Source organism: Perognathus longimembris, chromosome 3 (genome assembly GCF_023159225.1).
Source record: "Perognathus longimembris pacificus isolate PPM17 chromosome 3, ASM2315922v1, whole genome shotgun sequence".
Lineage (NCBI taxonomy): Eukaryota > Metazoa > Chordata > Mammalia > Rodentia > Heteromyidae > Perognathus > Perognathus longimembris.
Window position 1 is genome coordinate 107,480,558 of NC_063163.1, and position 20,051 is coordinate 107,500,608.

Consider the following 20,051-nt stretch of genomic DNA (forward strand, 5'->3'; position numbering starts at 1 on the left):
TGGCAGCTGACAAAGTGTGACTTTGGAACAGCCTCTCCCCTCTGTCAGCCAGCTCCCCGAGGCCCGGCGGCTGGATGCTGTTTCTGGAACACCTTTGTGTCCTGCTGGCACAGACCCCTGGAGTCTGACCACTTGCAGGTCAGCGATGCTTCTAACTGCACTTGAACAAAGGCAACACACCCGTGCATCCAGCTTCCCCTTGCTAAACGTGGGCACTGCAATTAGCCTCTCTCTGAATAAGATGCAACTGAAATAACCCTCAATTAGTAAGAACATTAGGTGTAATTTATTTAGCAGCTGCTCAATCCGCAGTCTTTCTGGAGTTTTGTTGTTGTTGCTTTTCCTGGAAGCAGCTTACTTGCTCATACTTCTGTAGCTAGGCCAGATCTTCCCCTATGACCAAGATACTTGGGGCCCTGAGACTGTAGAATCCAGTATTAAATGAGTCTGCTCCAGCCGGGTGCCTGTGGCTCACGCCTGTAATCCTAGCTAGTCAGGAGGCTGAGAGCTGAGGATCATGGTTCAGAGCCAGCCAAGGTAGGAAACTCCATGAAATTCTTACCTCCAATTAACCACCAGAAAACCGGAAGTGGCGCTGTGACTTGAGTGGTAGAGCGCTAGCCTTTAGCTGAAGAGCTCAGGGACAGCGCCCAGGCCCAGAAGTCAAGCATCACGACTGACAACAAAAAGAAAAAAGTCTACTATTTAAGACCAAGGTCTTTAAGACCAAAGTGCCTGGACCTTTCCATCTCCCTGAGCCTGCTCGTATCTTCTTCATGGTGTTGCAGTCACTGTGATGGTGACATTGACTGGAGCATCAGTGGCTTCTTGTCCAGGACACAAACTTGAAGAGGTGACTGGTGTCTCCAAACCTACAGAGAGTGTAGATGGACAGAGAAGAGAGAGATGCCTTGATAAGGGGTGGCAGGACAGATTTTTGTCAGAGAACCAATCAGTCCAAACAGCCTGTGAATGCAAATCAGCTGACCTGGGTAATCTTTTTATTTTTCTTCTTCTTTTTGGTCCAAGACCAGGACTTGAACTCAGTAATCTGATGCTTTTACTCTCTGGCTGGTGCTTCATCACCTGAGCCATACCTCCAACCCCCAAGGGTTGGTTATTCCTTTTTTTAATTTTTTATTCTTCTAGATAATCTTTAGTATAAAATTGTGCATACCTGCCTGTGTCTCTGGGTCTTCTCCCGAGTCTCTCTGTTGGTCCCTGTGCTCCCTGTGGAGAAAGGACAAGAAGAAACTTGGTGGCAAGTGTGTTTTCCTGGCCTTCCTTTGTGATGAGGCCAAAGTCCTTCCCTAGAGTGACCAGGGCCCCAGACTCACACGGGAGTAAGCAGCTGCCGGAGACCTGCAGGAAGAAAAGGAGAAGGATTACTTGACTTGATGTGAGTCTCATGAGAATCTAACCCCACCCCCTCACCCCCTGCTTTCCTCCCTGCAATCTCCATTCCTGGAGCTGGAAGGAGATGGGCCCAGAGCCTGAAGATGGGGCCTAGAGGCCCAGAAGGCAGCATCATGGGGAGAGGGGCCTAGCAAAGGAAGAACCTACTTTCTTCTTGAGGGGTGTGTCTAGCACGTTTTCAGACTCACAGGGGAAAGTGTGCGGGTGCCGGGCGGCGTACTGGAACACTAGCAGAGAAGCCACGGTGGCCACCACCATGCCGGTACCTGCTGCACCCAACACTGCTGGATAGGCACTGAAGGGGGGGTCCGCTGGGGAAAGGGGGGAGCAGAGCATGGGTTGCAGGGTTTCCAGCCACACAGGCTGAAGGAGTGGGGGAGGGGGGTCCTGGTCAGCTTGTCTGCCGGTTGCTGGGGGCCCCAGAGAACCTGGCAATCCGCTCCTCCCTAAGGGGAGAGGTATTCCAGCTGCCTGGTGCTCCCGATCATTTGAGTGCTCAGCCAAATCCCCCGTTTTTGGCTCAGAACGCACAAGGCTGCTTGTCTTGGCAGCCTGGCCATAAAGTCAGAGTTTCCCAGAACAGAGAGAGATCAACAGGAAACAGAGTCCTCTGCACCCCAGGAGGTGTGACTGAGGCACAGAGTGGGGTTCCTCTCCATAAGAAAACCACCAGTACCTTGCTCCCTCTCCCATGTTTCTTCTGATTCAAGTTGGGTTGAGGTTCTGCCCCTAGAGCCTCTTGAACTGCCAAGGCAGGATTGGAGAGAGCAATAGATCCTACCCAAGCACCCTCAAGGAGAGGGTAGAATACAGGACAGACGGGGGCTAGGGAACCCAGCAAGAAGGAAGGAAAGGATTGGAGGGGGGTATGGAGCAGGGTGGGGAGGAAGACAGTCCAGCTTTGAGGTGGAGGAAAGGTGAGTCCCTCCCTGCTACCAGCCCAGCACCTGGTGTCTTCACCTCGGAGGGATGTCCTGCGGTCCGGTGATTCAGAGCCAGGATTCGGAAGGCATAAAGGACCCCTGGGTCCAAGCCTCCCAAAAGCCAGTCCCTGCTCTCTGGCTCAATGTCTCTGGCTGCCGTCTCCCAAGCCCCCAGTCCTGGGCTGGGGACACTGGCCCTCCGCTGCACCAGAAAGCCAGTCAGGTTCCCTGGGCCCTGGGTGGCCCAGTGCAGCTGCACCTCTCTCCGGTGCCGCCTGTACATCAGGCGGCTGATGGTAACGTTGGGAGGAGCCGGATACCCTGCAGGTGAGAGAGGGTTGGGGACACACAACCAGCCGCATCGGCTCCTGTGGAGAGACCACCTACAGTGTGGAAGATGCTCTCGAGTGGGGATGTGCTTGATCAGGGTCTGCACTCCTGTACAAATCTACCAAGTCCACTTCCTCCATGAAACGGGGACAAGGAAATGGTTCACATTGCATGGACTTCCGCGGGCCTGTATTGAGGACAGCATGAGCTTCAAGCTCATTGAGCCCACCCAGGAATCTGCATCTGATTCATGCTCCACCTAGCCCACCAGGATTGTGCTGGGCAAGGGGAAAGGGGCATCTTCTTGAAGCCTGAGTGTCCAAAAGCCAGGGTGTCCAAAGTTTAGAGCAAGGAATTTTCTAGGGCTTTCTACAAAGGACTGGGAGTACCCAGTCCCACCCTCCTTGTCACGCAAGCACACCCCCCTGCACTCACTCAGAACGTCCACCAGCACATCCTGGCTGCTGCTGCCCACGGCGTTGTGGGCCACACATTGGTAGGTGCCCTTGTGGTGTGCTGGGTCGGCGTCTCGGATTTGGAGGCGCAGTTGGGCACTCTTGGAGTGTAGCATGAATCCGGAAGTGCTCTGTTCCACCTGCTGTTGCCAAGGTGCCTGCCAAAGGAGCTGGGCAGGGGGCACACCCCCACGGAGAGTACACTCCAGCCAGGCCTCCTCCCCCTCCAACACTGACACCCGGGACTCAGCCACTGCCAGCTGGGGGGCTTCTGCAGGGACAGAGAAAGCAAGGATGGAACAAGTGACTGGCCCCAGCTATCTGGAAGGCTTGAGGTAGAAAGCAGAAGAGAAGAGACAGAGGGGCAATCCACACTCCTGTCAGACTCTCAGTCCATAACAAGTGACTTTCACATGTGGTTTGCTGGCAATAGCAATGCTTCTTCATCTTCCTGCCCCCTCTCCCTGCCTCAATTCTTGTAAGGAGGGGGTCCTGCTTTACTTGTCTACACACCCCCCCTCCAGTACCTAGAAGGGGCCTCTTTCCCCCTTCTGCCTTCCCCCTCCTGGCTCCAGGCATAGTGCTAGACTAGAGCAGGTGTTCTGTTTTTATGGACAGACTCTTATTAAAGCCCCAGACTCTCAGGTGTTGATGAATCTCCTATGATGGAATTTCCGGTCCTGAAACTGAGTAATAGGAAAGGAACTGTTTTGAATTGAGGACCTCCTTGGAGACTACCTTCCCCCAAAGTGTGCTAGTCACAAAGCCTCTGGAGAACAAGAGGTAAATCATTTTGTGAGAGTTGGTGTATGTGCCCACCTCTGTGTTTGCTTTTTCCACATTTGAACAGTTCTTAACATTTAATTCTTTTGTCTTCAGTTGCTATGTGAGTAGCTGCTCGTATGAAGGCAGAAGGAACAAGACCACACACAAAAGAAGGAGGGAGAGAGACATTTGAGATCTAAACGATTAACGTCAGTCAAGAATGCAGCAGAGGGGCTGGGGATATAGCCTAGTGGCAAGAGTGCCTGCCTCGGATACACGAGGCCCTAGGTTCGATTCCCCAGCACCACATATGCAGAAAATGGCCAGAAGCGGCGCTGTGGCTCAAGTGGCAGAGTGCTAGCCTTGAGCGGGAAGAAGCCAGGGACAGTGCTCAGGCCCTGAGTCCAAGGCCCAGGACTGGCCAAAAAAAAAAAAAAAAAGAATGCAGCAGAAGCACCTCCCTTATGCAAATAGGTGTAACTGAAACATGCAATCTACATCCTCACACCTACTATCCAAAACCACAGTCACAAGTGACCACGGAGAACTTGACATGGAGCCAATCCAAACTGTGTTGGCGGTTTTTAGTGATTTTTGTTGTTGTTTTGTGCTAGTCCTGGGGCTTGAACTCAAGACATGGATGCTGTGAGGGTTTTTGTTTTGTTTGTTTTTTTTTCTCACGGCTAGCACTCCACCATTTGAGACACAACTCCACTCCAACCTTTTTAGTGCTTAATTGCAGATAAGAGTCTAATGGACTTTCCTGCCCAGGATTGTGCTGGAACAGCAATCCTCAGATCTCAGCCTTCTGAGTAGGTAGGTTCTGTAAAGATGTGAGCCACCAGTGCCCAGCTATATGTTGTGTTTTATTTATAAATACACTGGATTTTCAAAAGAGGATAAAAAAGAAAAATAGCTCATAAATATTTTATTATTGCATATTGGAATTCGGATACATTGGAACTGGGCTGGGAATATAGCCTAGTGGCAAGAGTGCTTGCCTCCTACACATGAAGCTCTCGGTTCAATTCCCCAGCACCACATATATGGAAAACGGCCGGAAGGGGCGCTGTGGCTCAGGTGGCAGAATGCTGGCCTTGAGCGGGAAGAAGCCAGGGAAGGTGCTCAGGCCCTGAGTCCAAGGCCCAGGAATGGCAAAAAAAAAAAAAAAAAAAGAATACATTGGAATTAAATGAACATATTTAATTCAATATATTGAATTAAAATATATTTTAACTAAATATTTTAATATATAAGTATACATCATTAAGTGTAAATTAAAATATCTTAATATATACTATATATTAATTTTAAGTACATAATTTAATTTTAATATATAATATACATACTTAAAATAGGTATTTTAATTCAGTATTGAATTAAAATGTTTTACCTCTTTTCTCTGATTTGTTTTTAATGTAGCAACCAGATAATTTAAAATTACACATCCAGCTTGCATTATCTTCTTATTGGAGATTAACCCAGACCAATCTCTCTTACTTTATGGATCAAAAATCTTTAAGACTACCAATTGCTGGTGGCTCACACCTGCAATCCTAGCTACTCAGGAGGCTGAGATCTGAAGATTGCAGTTCAAAGCCAGGGAAGAAAGTTTTTGAGACTCTTATCTCCAATTAACTACCAAAAAGCCAGAAGTGGAGCTGTGGCTCAAGTAGTAGAGTGCTAGCCTTGAGCAAATGTACTCAGAGACAGTACCCAGGCCCTGAGTTCAAACCCCAGGACAGGCACAGAAAACAAGAAGAACAAACACCTTAGCAGGAGATGACTCAGTTCCTTTCCGATCTGACACAGTTCCCCCTGCCCCTAGGTCCATGCCCTGGCTCCTAAGGGCATGCCCCTTCTGCCCCATCCCTAGAACCAGGCTCTAACCCCTGCTCACCCAGCTGGATCCGGCAGTGAAGATCAGTGCTCCTGAGAGGATGAGAACCCTGGCAGGTGAACTCTTTGCCAGATAGACCTCCCTGGGCCTTCAGGAGGTGGATTGCCAGCGAATCACTGGGGCCACCCAAGGGCTGCTGCTGCCCATCGAGCCAGCTCAGAACAGCAGGGGGGTGGCCTCCAGCCCACTCACAGCTCAGCATGATGAACTGGTCACCCACTGTAGCTGCGGTCCTACAGGTAGGGCTCCAGGGTGGTTCCCCTAGAAACGGATGGTGGTTCAGCAAGGGCCTATGGGAAGAAGAGGGGCTTGGCAAGCTCCTGGCTGTTGACTTACAGAGTGTGATTCTGCAGAAGGCTGGCAGTAGCAGGGATGGGTGCTGGCCAGTGCAGGTGAAGACACTGTTGTTGGGGAGCCCAGCAGCTGCTTGACTCCAGGTGACATTGCTGGGGGCAGTAGGGCCAGTCCCCTGGGGCCCTTCCCACTGCAGCTGGGCAGTTGGAAGCCCCCCAGGCCAGGCGCAGAGCAAAGCCACAGCCCCAGGTGTGGGAAGCACAGTACAGGAGGGCTGCCTCTCAGGGGGATCTGGAGGGGAAGGGGGTGGAGGATGGGAGAGGAGGGGCTAGAATCACAGCCAGTGCCCTGCAGGCCTGGGCCAGGTAGGGGCTTGACGGTCTGGATGTCAAAGGGGAGGGAGGCTGGGAGAAGTGGAGAAGGCTGGACAAGTGGAGGAAGACTGGATTTCTCTGAGAGGATGGAAAGGAGCAAGAGGAGAAGGACGGGCAGGAGTCCAAGCTCCTGATGAACATCAGTTGGCCCTCGTGGATAGTCCACCTCCCATTCTCCCTCAGCCTCAGGGTCATCAGTCTACCCTTCTCTGTGCCTCATGTCAGGCCTCTGAGCCATAGGAATAACTATTTGGGGGAGGGGGAGATCATTTAAGGTCAAGGACTTCCCACAAAGGGTTTCACCAAGGCTGCATGTGAACCCTCCACCCCTCAGCCCCACAAGTTCACCTGGCTCTCCTGATGCACCCTCCCACCCCTGACACGGCTGCCAGTTTTACACCATTTCCGACAGAATGATGGGGCCTGTCAGAGTCCAAGCCTGAGTAGGCTGCAGCTGTGGGACCCCCGGCCCTACCCATACACTCACAGTAGATGGTGAGTCGGATGGTGGTCTGGGTGCGGGTGTCCAGGTGGCTGTTGTGGGCCAGGCAAGTGTACATGCCCGTGTGGGTGCGACTAGCACTGGCGATGATGTAGATGGGCCCAGTGTGGATCTGAGTGTCATCACGGAGCCACACGTAGTGACTCGGAGGGTTGGATGCAGCCATGCAGCTCAGGGTCACCTCCTGTCTCTCACTGGCCCAGAAGCCCTCTTCGGTGAATCCCAGGGGCTCCACAGTGATCTCTGGCTTGTCTGGACCATCTGGAGGCCAAGGAAGGCCCATCACACTTCCCTGACCTTTGTCCTCTCACTTACTCATGTCATCATTGCTGAATCTGTTCGTCCATTCCTGGAGCGGGTAACTCACCTCAGCTGCATCAGCCCTCACGGTGAGTCCCCCAGTTACTGAGAGTCCTAGGGGCCGTGGGCACAATGCCACGCAAGGTGGGCGGGGCTGCTGAGCCTACCCTATCGGGGCTCAGGAAGCAAGCTGCGACTCTAGGGGCTTCCGCGACGGACTGCTTGTGTGGGCTCATGGAGAAGGCATGCAAGAACTTGCTAGGCAGAGGAAGAAAGGTAGGGTGGCCAACCTTCCCAGCATGCCCAGGTCTGAGGTTACTCGGGCCCTGGGTTCTTGGTCTCTGATAAGTACAGACAGTGGGACAATGTACTGAGACGTGAGCCCTTAGACAACACCTTTTGTTTGCTTTGATGCCCAGAGGAGACTGAAGTCCCTGCCTGCCTTCCTCTTGCTCCAAGCTCCTTCCTGAGAGATCTCTGGTTCACCTGACTCCTCACTCCAACTTCCTCACACCACCACCACCACTAGTCCAGAGCCCGTGCAAGCTACAGATAGTGTTTTAAATTCTCTAAGACAAATCTTAGGAAATACAGCCAAATCCAATCAAACAACAAAAAATACCAACTGTTTTTAACTTTCTTGAGACATTTCATTTATCCAGAATGTTACTTCAATGTATTATTAAGGTAAATTTATTAATGTGCTGGGTGCTGGTGGCTCATACCTAGATACTTAAGAAGCTAAGATCAAAGGATCCTAGTTCGAAGCCAGCCCAGGCCAACAAACCTGAGAGACTCTTCATCTCCAATTAACCAGCAAAATTCAGGAAGTGGGTGCAGCTTAAGTGGTAGAGCACCAGCCTTGAGCAAACGAAGAAGCTAAACTAGAGAGTGAGGATCTGAGTTTAAGCTCCAGGCATGCACTTGTGCGTGAGCATGTGCACACACACACACACACACACACACTATTGATAAGCTATTTTGTATTTTCTCTTTCTGGTTAGGTTTTCAAAATCAAGTGTGCATTTTACACTTAGAGCACAGCTCAATTAGCTGTATTTTTGAGTCATCAAAGACACACAAACATGCAGCTACTCTATTTGTACAGTGAGTTCTAGACCACCTTCCTCTTCATCTTTCTCTTCTAGTTTCTCACTTGGGCCTCTCAGTCCCAGCCTTTGCACTAGTTCTAGGCCCTCTCTGCCCAGGTGGCCTCCCTCTGTGACCCCAGCGTTCAGCTGATCCCTTCCAGTCCTCCATGCTCAAACAAAAGACTGACTGTGGCCGTCCTTGAGATTACCAGTAAAATCAAGGATATTGACAGACACACAGAGCTCATGTCCTAAAGAAGTTAAGGATTCTGGTATATTTGATTCCAATGGGTATTGCACCTGGTGCCTCTTGCCTGCTGGAGTATTCTGGAAGGCTGGGGCACTCTCCTGTGGTGAAGGAATTTGGGGATCCCATGCACAAATGGGAAGGGTGTCAGTTCCTTGGGCTCCACTTACACATGACATCGAGGAACACTCCGTCGCTGCTCAGTGCATTGACGACATTCTGAACACTGCACACATACCAACCCAGGTGTGTCCGCTTAACCGGATCCAGCCAGAGCAGGGGCTCTGTGAACCCTATCAGTGTCTCCCCAGGGCCTCGGGGTGCCTCATGATGCCAAGCAAAAGTCACAGGTTCCGTGCCCTCACGTACAACACACGTGGCCACCACGGAGATGCCTTCCACTGGGGACGGGTCACTCAGCCGCACCTGTGGCTTGTTCACGGGCACTGGGCAGAGGAAGGAAAGGCCTTGGGTTTGTCACTGCAGATCCTGTCCCCTCTGGCTGAGGGCTTGCTTGCTCACTCAGTCCTGAACATCCCGTCTCTGCAAAACCAGGTTTCCTCACTCTCTGGAGGAAAGCCTTAGATCCTCAGATCCAGCACATGCAGATCAGCTGCTGTCAGCTGCCTCCCTGATTTGGTGTCTTACCCAGCACAGCCAGTGTGAGGTAGGTGTAGGTGGCATGAAGCTGGCCTGGGGATGTGTGCAGAGCCTGGCACAAGAAGTGGCCCTGGGCCCCCTCCTGGAGCCCCTCTAGCACCAAGCTGCTGTTCTTCAGACTCACAACCCCCAGAGCGGAAGCCCCAGCCTCCACCTTCCACGAGGCTCCATCAGTGACTGCCACCGGCCGAGGAACCACAGAATCCCGGGGGATGAAGCTCCAGAGGACCACGAGTGAGGAAGGCCCAGAGCCACAGGCCAGCTCCACAGAGCCACCCCGCACTCCTTGGATGGACGCAGCCTCTTCCTTGGGGGCATCTTTGGAAGTCAAGTAGGGCTGGCCTAGGGAGAGAAGGAGCATGAGAGAAGGCTGGGCTGCTCTGAGCTCAGCCCTTCTCATTGCCTTTGAGCCTCTGCTTATTGCTCTAGAATTCCAGGCAGCCAGGGGTGGGGTTGTCAGTGAGACGCCAGGAGCATTTCTGGCTCTGGTGAGCAAGGGACAGGGAGCCTAGGAGGTTCCTTGTGTAGAAGTGCTGAAGAAGAGGTTCACAGAGAACAGAGAATGGCCTGGAGGAGAGAGCTCTACTCCTCCTGGCTCATCAAACCATCTCATGGGTCACCCAGACCGCTGAGTCAGAATCCCCAGGGAGGACCAAGTCAGAGCCTAGAATCTGTATTTTTATATATGTATGCCAGTCCTAGGCACTGCCCCTGAGATTTTTTTTTTCTCTCAAGGCTAGTGCTCTCCCACTTGAGCCATAGTTGCACTTCTGGCTTTTTTTTTTTTTTTTTTTTGTAGTTTATTGGAGATGAGAGTCTCATATGAGGACTTTCCTGCTTGGACTGGCTTTCAAACTGCTATCCTCAGATCTCAGCCTCCCGAGGAGCTAGGATTACAGGCTGTGAGCCACCAGATCCCAGAAGAATCTGTATTTTTCACAAATAGCCTAAAATCAACCTGATCAGTCAGACGATAATGACAAGCCTGGGAATGCACAAGGTGAACATGGCCACCGGCAAATCAGGGTTTGGACATCACCGTGTAAGGATTCCAAGATAATTCCAGGACCAGAACCCATCTTATTCTAGTCCTATGACAGCCAGCCTCTATCAGCCTTCCCAGAATTCTTCATTGGTCAATTAAAATGACGGATTTTCAGGCACCAGGACCATGGGACAACTGAGACGCTGCTCTTGCTGTCACAGAGCACTTGGCCTAACAGGGCTCAGATGTTTGGAGTCCTCATGGGCAAGTCATTCAGCACATGTTCTCTGCTCGGGGCCTAGCCTCCAATCCAGTCTCAGCACAAGGGACCCCATGTCCCTGCCCTTAGAAAGTGGCCAGCGAGGGGAGGTCCTACATCCTGTAAGACACTGAGGGCCTCAGTAGGCATGCACAAAAGTGCCTAGAGGAACAATCAGTGCCCAAGAATAACTCACAACTCCACTGATCACATGCCTCCCTTGTTCTTGCCAGGACCTGGACTGGACTCTTCCCGTAATCTCTTGATCTTAATTCTGACAACCTCATAAGCGACTTGACATACAGTACAACTCTGAGGAACTAATCTATGTTGCCAAAATGCACACTGAGCTGGGATTGAAGCCCTGGCTACTCCAATCTTAGACAACTCAATGCCAGCAGCTTCTCCAGAAAAAAAAAAAAAAAAAGACAGGCACAGCATTGGCGGAAAGAGACCGAATTCGAATGTTCCATGACTCTAGAAGAAAATACTTAACCCAGGATCAGAACAGGTTCTTTCCAACCCTCTGGTTATTGCTGTGGCCCAAGCTGCCAGCACTTTCTCTCTCTCTCTCTCTCTCTCTCTCTCTCTCTCTCTCTCTCTCTCTCTCTCTCTTTCTCTCTCTCTCTCTCTCACTCTCCCTCTCTCTCTCTGACAAATGGCCCTCAGGATAACTCTGTCTCCTCGAGCCATACACAGGGCTGTCTCTCTAGCAGTGCATGCTAGTTAAATGTCTAGAAGATGAAGGGTGTAGCTAGACATCACTGAGTGTCCTTGCAAATGTAGAAGGAAGCTCCATAAGGGATAAAGAGGATAATGGGATGCAATTAGGGAATGGACTAGGTGGGAAGGGGATGAGTTTCACTTACCTGAGGCCCCTCGATGCAGAAGGCAAAGGTATAGCAGCAGCAGCTGGAGACTGAATGTTCTATGCTGGGCCCACAGATCCACCATGATCCCATCTCTCTGATGGTCACCCACCTAAGGCTCCTGGCTAGTTCCCGGGCCCCCCTCTCTCCAGAGCACAGAGGTCCTGGAAGGTTGAGGGTCTGCTCAGGTTGCCAACCTCGGCCCTCCTGATACCTCCACCACTCTCCTGTTACCCTCGCTGCCCCGATTACTTATCAATTATTCACCAGATGATTCACTCTATGCAGAGTTAGGAAGGAGGAAGACCCAGGGGAGAAGATCACCAGCTTCCTATATTTACATTTGAATGATATTGTGAAATTAGAGTCATTGCACAGGAAGGAGTTGTCCAACCAACTACAGCACAAGGTCCCTGAGCAAAGAGGCCTGAGGTCCAATACCCAATAAGTACTCTTCGTTTTCCTTGGGTTGTATCATGTTTTATGGGGACCTGATGGAAGGATGGTAGGAGCTTTGGAGGCAAACATAGCTGAAGAACCATGAAACTTCAGGATGTTTGCACACCTCTTAGAGATCTCGTTTCTTCATGATAAATGTGTTAATGGCACTGCTATAGAATATTGTTAATATTAACTGAAATTTTGATATTAGTATTATGGGGTTGTTTGCTAATGTTCTATTTCTTGATGGTAGAGAATAACAATTTATCAAGCCTTACATTTGTGTGTGCTTTGGTGTAATTTATACATATGCATGTTTGATTTAATCCACATGTGTATGCACACACACACACACACACACACACACGTGAAACATGTCCAGCATATAGTAGGTACACGATTTGTCTTCCTAGCTGAATTTGACCAATAATCTGGCCAATAAAGTCGAAATGGAGCCCAGCATCTCTTGTTCAGAACACTCTGACTCCTCATGCTATCTGTCCATCTGTCTCCTAGTATGACCTGCTATATTAGCTGTCTTTGAGTGACAGCCTGAGATAGGGTCAGATTTTTCCATCCTCTGGTGGCAGGGTGGAGGGGAGGGTGAGTGTCCTGGACCTGGGTGAGAAGAGGGATCTGATGTCTGGTGTCAGGTTCATCCAGGATTAGACAGTCAGAGCTGAGCACCGGCAGGCTCCTCTTGGTGTTCTCTGTGACATGCTGGCCTCTCACTTGCCCCGTGGACAGACCCTGTTGTCCTTTCATGCAACCCATGGCCAAGGCCTCCATCCTGCCCTTAAATGGTAGCTGGTCCCTGAGAAGTAGGACTTCAGGTAGCAAAGAAGAGCGGATTGACGATCCTAACTACAAGTGCGTATGGACCACTCTTTTCCATCCTGCTGTTTGGGAACTAGGAATGTCTTCAGAACTCATTAGATATCCCTTTAGGGACCAAGAGTGAGGAAGCTGGACTTCCTGCCTGCCTCAGGGTGTTCAGCAGCTATCCCCACAGAGAACACCAAAACGAAGGCAATGTGAATTGGGAAATGTTTAAAGGATGCTCTGGTTTGCAGCAAGGGTTTCTGCTGGCCTGGAAGTTAACTCTGGGTTGCTCATAGAATCATACCCCACAGCTCCTTTCTGAGCTAGGGGTATCAGGATCACAGAAGGGCCGTGGGTGTGGTCCCTTAGTCTACCCTTTCGTTTTAGAGTGAAGGAAGAGTCAGGGAAGGAGAATATATTCATGTCTTCTCCAGAGAAAAAAAGTGCTAATAGTGTGTGTGTGTGTGTGTGTGTGTGTGTGTGTGTGTGTTGTATACATATCTATCTATCAAGGCACTTATTATTTTTAAATTATCATTTACATTTTTATTGAGGGGGAGGGTGCTGGGGATTGGACCCAGGACCTCATGCATGCTAGTCAAGTATTCTATCACTGATGTACACCCCTCAACCCCCTAGAAAGATATTTATTGTAAGGAATTGGTAGATATTTATTATGAGGAATTGGTTCGTGTGATTATCGAGGCTGATAAGTGCCAAGATTGGATGTCCGTAGGCTTGAGAGCCTGGAAAGTTATTTTTTAGGCTGATTCCAAAGGCAAGAAATGACAGGTATAGTGGGTATTTCCAACAACTTGAGAAGGTTCTGCCATGCACATTTCCCAAGTAGACTCAAATCCTCTCCATTATTCTCATGAAGGCTGGAATTCCCATACTCCATGCTGCTTTTCAGTTCTTGCCATTCCTCAGTTGGGCTCCATCCTCTCTGACTCTGTGGAACACTCCATCTGATCAAGGGACTCTCCAGTCTCTTCTTTTCTGACAAGAGTCCTCAATGTTGTTTTCCAATTAGGTGTGGTATTCCAATATTGTTTATCCATCTTAACATTTTTTGCATATCAATACACTGTCTTCCTTCCTTCCTTCCTTCCCTCTTCCTCCCTCCCTCCTTCCTTCTTTGCCTTTCTATTTCTTCTTTTCCTTTCTCTCCCTCTTCTTTTCCTTTATTTCTTTTCTTTTTCTGTCTCTTTCATTCTTTTCTTCCTTCTTTCATTTTTTACTGTCCTGGTACTTGGACTAAGGGCCTGGGCACTATCCCTAAGCATTTTTGCTCAAGACTAGTGCTCTACCACTTAAGCCACCGCTCCACTTCTGGCTTTTTGGTGCTAATTGCAAATAAGAGTCTCACAAACTTTCCATCTGGGCTGGCTTTGAACTGTGATCCTCAGAGCTCAGCCTGCTAAGTAGCTATGATTACAGGTGTGAGCCACTGGTGCATGGCCCAGGGCAATACTCCTCTACTGCTTCTTTAGGCTTTCCCTCAGGCCAATAAAGAAGGCTGGGCAGATCTTCTCGCCTTCGGAAGAGGCAGTACTTCACACACCTCTCCAGCTGATGAGGTAGCCATGCATTGGCACAGGCACCCATGTTGCCTACTGCTGCCTCCCTATTCACGTCCCTCACTGCCAAGAGACTCTTGTACCTCTTCTTGTCTTACATTCACTTCCTTGACTCTCTGTGGCAATCCACAGGCTTGCTCTTTTGTGCTAGGGGTTTGAGGTTAGTTCCCCAGCCTCTTGTAACCATTTGGAATCCTGATTCTGCAATCCAAAGATTTTAGAGAAGCGGAATGGATGGAAGGATGGGGACAGCTGGCCTGGAGCAGAGGAAGCAGATGCTCCTGGAAGTAAATGGCTTTTCCATTTGTCTTTTGTAGGCCAGCCACAGACCCAGGGGTCATCCTCAGATAAGCTGAGGGCTGGAAAGCACATGGGTCAAAGGCTCTCATGTTAGCACATCCCTGGCTGTGCTAAAGACCAAAAGGAGGGAGGGGGCATAAGGGCCGGCAAGGGTCACCGGTTGTCACTTTGTAGACCACCCCTTGGAGACCAGAGAGGAAGTGAAGAACTAGAGGGAGAGGGCTGGGAAAGGGAGATGAACTGACCAGGAGAGGAAGGAAAGGGAGGAAGATGGAGGCTCAGACTGCAACTGAGGGGCTGGCAAACCTGTTCCGGGTGTGGGGAAGGAGGCTGGCTTCCCTTCTCTTGCTGCTCCCATAACAGAAGCTCTGTTGCAATCAGCCCTTCGTGGGACACTTTGGGCAAAACCTTCCAGTTCTCTGCACTCTCCTAACTGGTTAGCGATGTGATTGCATGCACCTCCACCCCTGAGAGTGTTGGGGCTGTGGGTAAGAAAGGACACTGTGCAGAGCAGCGAGAGAGGAGGCCTGGGGGTCACATTCAGGTTTATGTCCGGGCTCTGTGCCTATAGCGGAGTGACACTGAAAATTATACACTCTTGAGTCTTGACATTTTTCCTTGACACATTAGTCTAATTGTCTGTTAGACAATATCAGAAAATTCATTTTGTCATGTGAAATAATAGTTTTATAATTATATAATGTTTCTACTCCATGTATGTGTGCATGCATGAGTATGCATGTGTGCCTATACTAGAGTTTGCTCTCAAGGCCTTGTATTCTTGCTTGGCTTTATCACTCGAGACAGATGCTCTACCATTTGAACCACTCCTCCACTTCCAGCTTTTTTGTTACTGGTTATTTGGAGTCTCACAGACTTTTCTGCCCTGGCTGACTTCAAACTGTGATCCTCCCAACTTTCTGAGTAGCTAGGAGGATTACAGGCGTGAGCACACCAGTACCCAGCAGTGTTTTTATTCTTTTCATGAATACCAACATGTTTAGTGATGAGATCTGATGATGTCTTTAGTTTACCCTAAAATACTTCTGCAAAAAAGAAAATCAAAGCTAGGCGCTGGTGGCACATGCCCTGTAATCCTAGCTACTCAGGAGGCTGAGATCTGAGGATCATGGCTCTAAATGGTTCATCTCCAATTAACCACTAATAAGCTAGAAGTGGAGTTATGGCTCAGGTGGTAGAGCACCAGCCTTGAGTGAAAGAGCTAGGGGACAGCATCCAAGCCCTGAGTTCAAGCCCCAGTTTCAGAACTCGCTTGCGTGCATGTGTGCACATGCACACACACAATAAGTGAATAAATAGAAAAGACCGATCTAATACTGTCACAGAATCATCATAGCAATAAGCTCACTGAATTAATGTGGATCTAGAAAGGAGCAGGAGCTCCATGGAATCGATTTTTATTTTTGCTAGTACTTTGATTAGAACTCAGAGCTCTTTACCTGCTAAGCAGACATTCTGTAAGTTGAGCCATGCCGCTCACCCCTGGAATAAACTCTTGGTTTAATGAAATAAAGGAATATATTTTCTTTGGGGACACATTAAGTTTGTGGAGTAAGATGCATATCCATTACACTTCTATTGTTATTATCATTATCAGCATGGCTGGTCCTATGAAATAGATTAGTGGCTGGGCTCTAACACTCACTCTTGGTATGTGTTGAACATTGCTTGAGTTGAGCTGAGGTCCCTTCCTAGCCCACTAAAGGCTACCAGGACCTTCAGCAAGCAGGCTTCTCCTTTGCATTGGCCCCACCTAGCAACAGGGCTTCCACGAGGCTTGAAGTAACAGTACATATGGGAATGCTTTTCTATGGCTGAAGGCTAGCTACAAGGCCCTGGATGGATACTGGCTGGATCCAATAGGTAAGGATCTGGACAGGGCTGGACACAGAGGAAGGCTGGCATGGCTGGCTCTTATTCCCCTTTGAAGGTAAGCTAGGCAGCCAACGTCTGAAGGGGAAGCGAAGGGTCCCGAGAAATCTCCAGTCTCTCTTCATCTTCAAGCTGGGTTGGCTTCCCTCTCCCCACTCCCGAAGTCCTCCACCCCAACCTGGCTTGATGCTGCAAGTTCCCTGGCTAGGGTTCAGGAAGGAGCCGGGAGTTCCCAGAATGTCTCTGCAGAGCTCCAGGAGAAGACTTGGCAACTGGAAATCGTCAGCAGTCTCCTTGACAACCAGCAGCCAAATAATTCTGGGAATGGAGGAGGGAGGGGAGCTCCATTGCAGGGCAGCCAAGAGAAGCAGCCTTCAGCCCCTAGGAAACTCTCATTCCTCATTACCTGTGCCAGTCAGGATCCTGCCGGGAGACAGAAACCGTGCATGAGCAGAAACAGAGAAGTTAAGATTCAAAATGGATACCTAAGAATAAGGTTATTAAGTAGGTGACAAGGAAATGAGAAGGTATATGAAGGTCATATCTGCTGGCCCCATGCTAGGGCTGGAGAAACAAAGGGAGAGTTCCGGGTGCCTAAGGAAGGGCTCCGTTTAACCTCTTCTGGTGTGTTGGTGTGAGAAGGAAGGACTCATGTGCCCAGACCTGTGAAGAATGGGGCTCGTTCCAGCAGTGCTGGGGTGTCCAGGGGGCAGGGGTAGAGAGGAGGTGGGGTATAGAGGCTGGATATGAAGCTGGAAGTGTTGAAAAACAACTTCAAACTGGATGTAGCTGCTCATTAGGGATGGGCCTGCTGCAACCTCGATGTAGGGGTGCTGCTGGGGTGCTGCTTAAAGGGAGCACATCGATGTTAGCAGTCAGGAGCAGGCCTAGCCTTGGGCCCAGCCTTCCTTTCTAGCCTGTGGCCTCCCTCTAGTGGTCCTTGTTGTCTGCTCCCAACAGGGAGTAGCTAACAAGGCAGAAATGGGCTTTTCGTCCATTATTATAAAGATTTTTTAAAAAGCTGAATATACTGAATATGAGGTTGGAGTTGAGAACAAGGAATTTGGAGATATCATCCCTGTATGAACAGAAGTTCTGGCCTTCTAATTCTGTGGTTATTGGAAAGAACAACACTGAGCTCAGAGTAGGTGCTCATTGAATATAACTGTCTAACCTCTGGCCGTGATTGGTTCCTGAAAAGACATACAGGTGGGTATGGGCTAGGACCTCTCATCTTGGTCTAATTTGGCTTGTTTTGAAGGGTTAACATTAATAAACAGTTAACATCTAAAATACACAAAGAGGTCCTTACCCACCAATATGAAAGAGACTATTAGATAAATGGGCAAAATATATCAACAAGTAACTTATAGAAGAGAAAATCCAAATCAACAATGAACTTATGGAAAGATGCTTCAGTCTCATGAATAGCTCAGGAAATGCAAATTTAAAATAATGAGATAGCCAGGCGCCGGTGACTCATGCCTGTAATCCTAGCTACTCAGGAGGCTGAGCTCTGAGGATCAAGGTTCAAAGCCAGCCCAGGCAGGGAAATCCAAGAGATTCTTGTCTCCAATTAACCACTAGAAAACCGAAGTGGCTCTGTGGCTCAAGTGGTAGAGTGCTAGCCTTGAGCTGAAGAGCTCAGGCATAGTTCATAGGCCCAGAGTTCAAGCCCCATGACCAATAATAATAATAATAATAATAATAATAATAATAATAATAATAATATGATAGTACTTGGCACTTATCAGAACAGTGAGACTAGAAAAGAATAATCATATCTAGTGGTGGGAAAATTAAAGGAGAAACAGTATTCTTTTTTTTTTTTTTTTGGCCAGTCCTGGGCCTTGGACTCAGGGCCTGAGCACTGTCCCTGGCTTCTTCCTGCTCAAGGCTAGCACTCTGCCACTTGAGCCACAGCGCCGCTTCTGGCTGTTTTCTGTATATGTGGTGCTGGGGAATCGAACCTAGGGCCTCGTGTATCTGAGGCAGGCACTCTTGCCACTAGGCTATATCCCCAGCCCAAGAGAAACAGTATTCTTGATAGGTGTATTATCATAGACTTCTGAAAAAATGTACCTGATAAAATACACAAAAACTAAAAACATGCATCTCTTTGACCTTTGTAGTTTCTGGGAACTATACTTCAGGGAAAAAAATCTGGTAGTTAAGAATAGGCATTGCCAGGCACCCATGGCTTACGCCTGTAATCCTAGCTACTTAGTAGCTGAGATCTGAGGATCTCTATTCAAAGGAAAGTCCATGAGACACTTATCTCCAATTAATCACCAGAAAATTGGACGTGGTGCTGTAGCTCAAAGCAGTAGAGTGCTAGCCTTCAGCTGAAGAGCTCAGGGATAGCACCCAGAACCTGAATTCAAGGCCCATGAAATAATAATAATAATAATCATCATCATCATTAAGCCAGCACCGGTGGCTCATGCCTGTAATCCCAGCTACTGAGGAGGCTGAGATCTAAGGATTGCAGTTTGAAGCCAGCCCGGGCAGGAAAGTCTGTGAGACTCTCCAATTAAGTATTCAAAAACTGGAAGTGGTGCTGTGGCTCAAGTGGTATGGCACAAGCCTAGAGTGCAAAAGCTAAGCAAGAGTGAGAGGTCATGAGTTTGAGCCCCAATACCAATTCACACATGTGCGCAGGCGCACATGCACACACACGCATGCACACACACACATCTGAAGATGATAAAATTTACATCATGTATATAACGTTGCATAAAAGGATAAATTGAAGGGATTTTCATGATGCTTTGTTAGGTGAGAAAAACAACTTAGAGAAAGCTATATGGCATCTGTAAAATAACTGATAGTAAATGGAAATAAATGCCTGCTTGGTAATCCACACTTGGCAGGCAGCAACCGGAGTTGTTCTGATTTGGGAGTGTGTTCCATCCTCCTTAGGGCCTAATCTCCGGGCAGGAGTGGGTGGGGACCTAAGCGTATTAGCTTTGTCAGACTCAGGTGCTTAGGCACCCTTTAAACAGGCTGAAACTCTGCAGTTCCCCCATCTCAGCTCACCTCCCCAAAACACGAGGCCCCCCCAGGCTCCAGCAAAGCCAGCTGAGGCCCACAGCTGTTTCCAATATTCTGCACAAATTTTATTGAAATGAGAAGCCCTGTTTATCATCCCTCTGGCCCCCGGCTCCTTCTGATTAGGTGCAGATGACCCACTAGGCAGTGGGAGGAGTCTGCAATCAAAGAGGAGATTGTTCTGAGTCAGAATTGAGAGGGGCTTCAGCCAGCCAGGGTGGATTCCCAAGCTGAGGGAAGGGGCAGGCAGTGATGAGAAGATTCTTCAAGGGCCATTGCTCTGCTCAACTTCTTGGGCTAGATCTTTTCTCTCTGGCCTTCAAGCCTCCTTCAGAGGACATTTCCTATACCAGAAATGTCTCCCATCTCCGAACTCAGCTGTGACTTCTTTCTTTCAGTGCTCTGTTCATGAGGAAATGTCTATATGTAATAAAAATAAAGTGCATGCCCTTGGCCTCCACAATGCCATCCTTCCTGGAGCTATAGAATCACTAAAGCTCAAATACTGAAAAGAACAGTGGGCTCTCTTCCAAATGAAGGGGCTTCCCGATAGTTTCTAACCAATGGCTTGTTTATGCAAGGACAGACATTCTG

General features: G+C 49.1%; 1 protein-coding gene across 1 annotated transcript; it reads right to left on the bottom strand.

The window, feature by feature from the left end:
• Nucleotides 1-774: 774 nt before the first annotated feature.
• On the bottom strand, nt 775-11,455 carry Vsig10l2 (V-set and immunoglobulin domain containing 10 like 2). The gene is made up of 12 exons (XM_048340952.1): nt 11,371-11,455; nt 9,246-9,599; nt 8,768-9,043; nt 6,945-7,220; nt 6,126-6,374; nt 5,790-6,050; nt 3,105-3,395; nt 2,364-2,660; nt 1,605-1,727; nt 1,338-1,362; nt 1,178-1,230; nt 775-872 (listed from the first exon to the last, which is right to left on the bottom strand). Exons 1-12 carry the CDS (start codon nt 11,453-11,455, stop codon nt 775-777), a joined length of 2,388 nt encoding a protein of 795 aa, XP_048196909.1.
• Between the last annotated feature and the right edge of the window lie 8,596 nt (nt 11,456-20,051).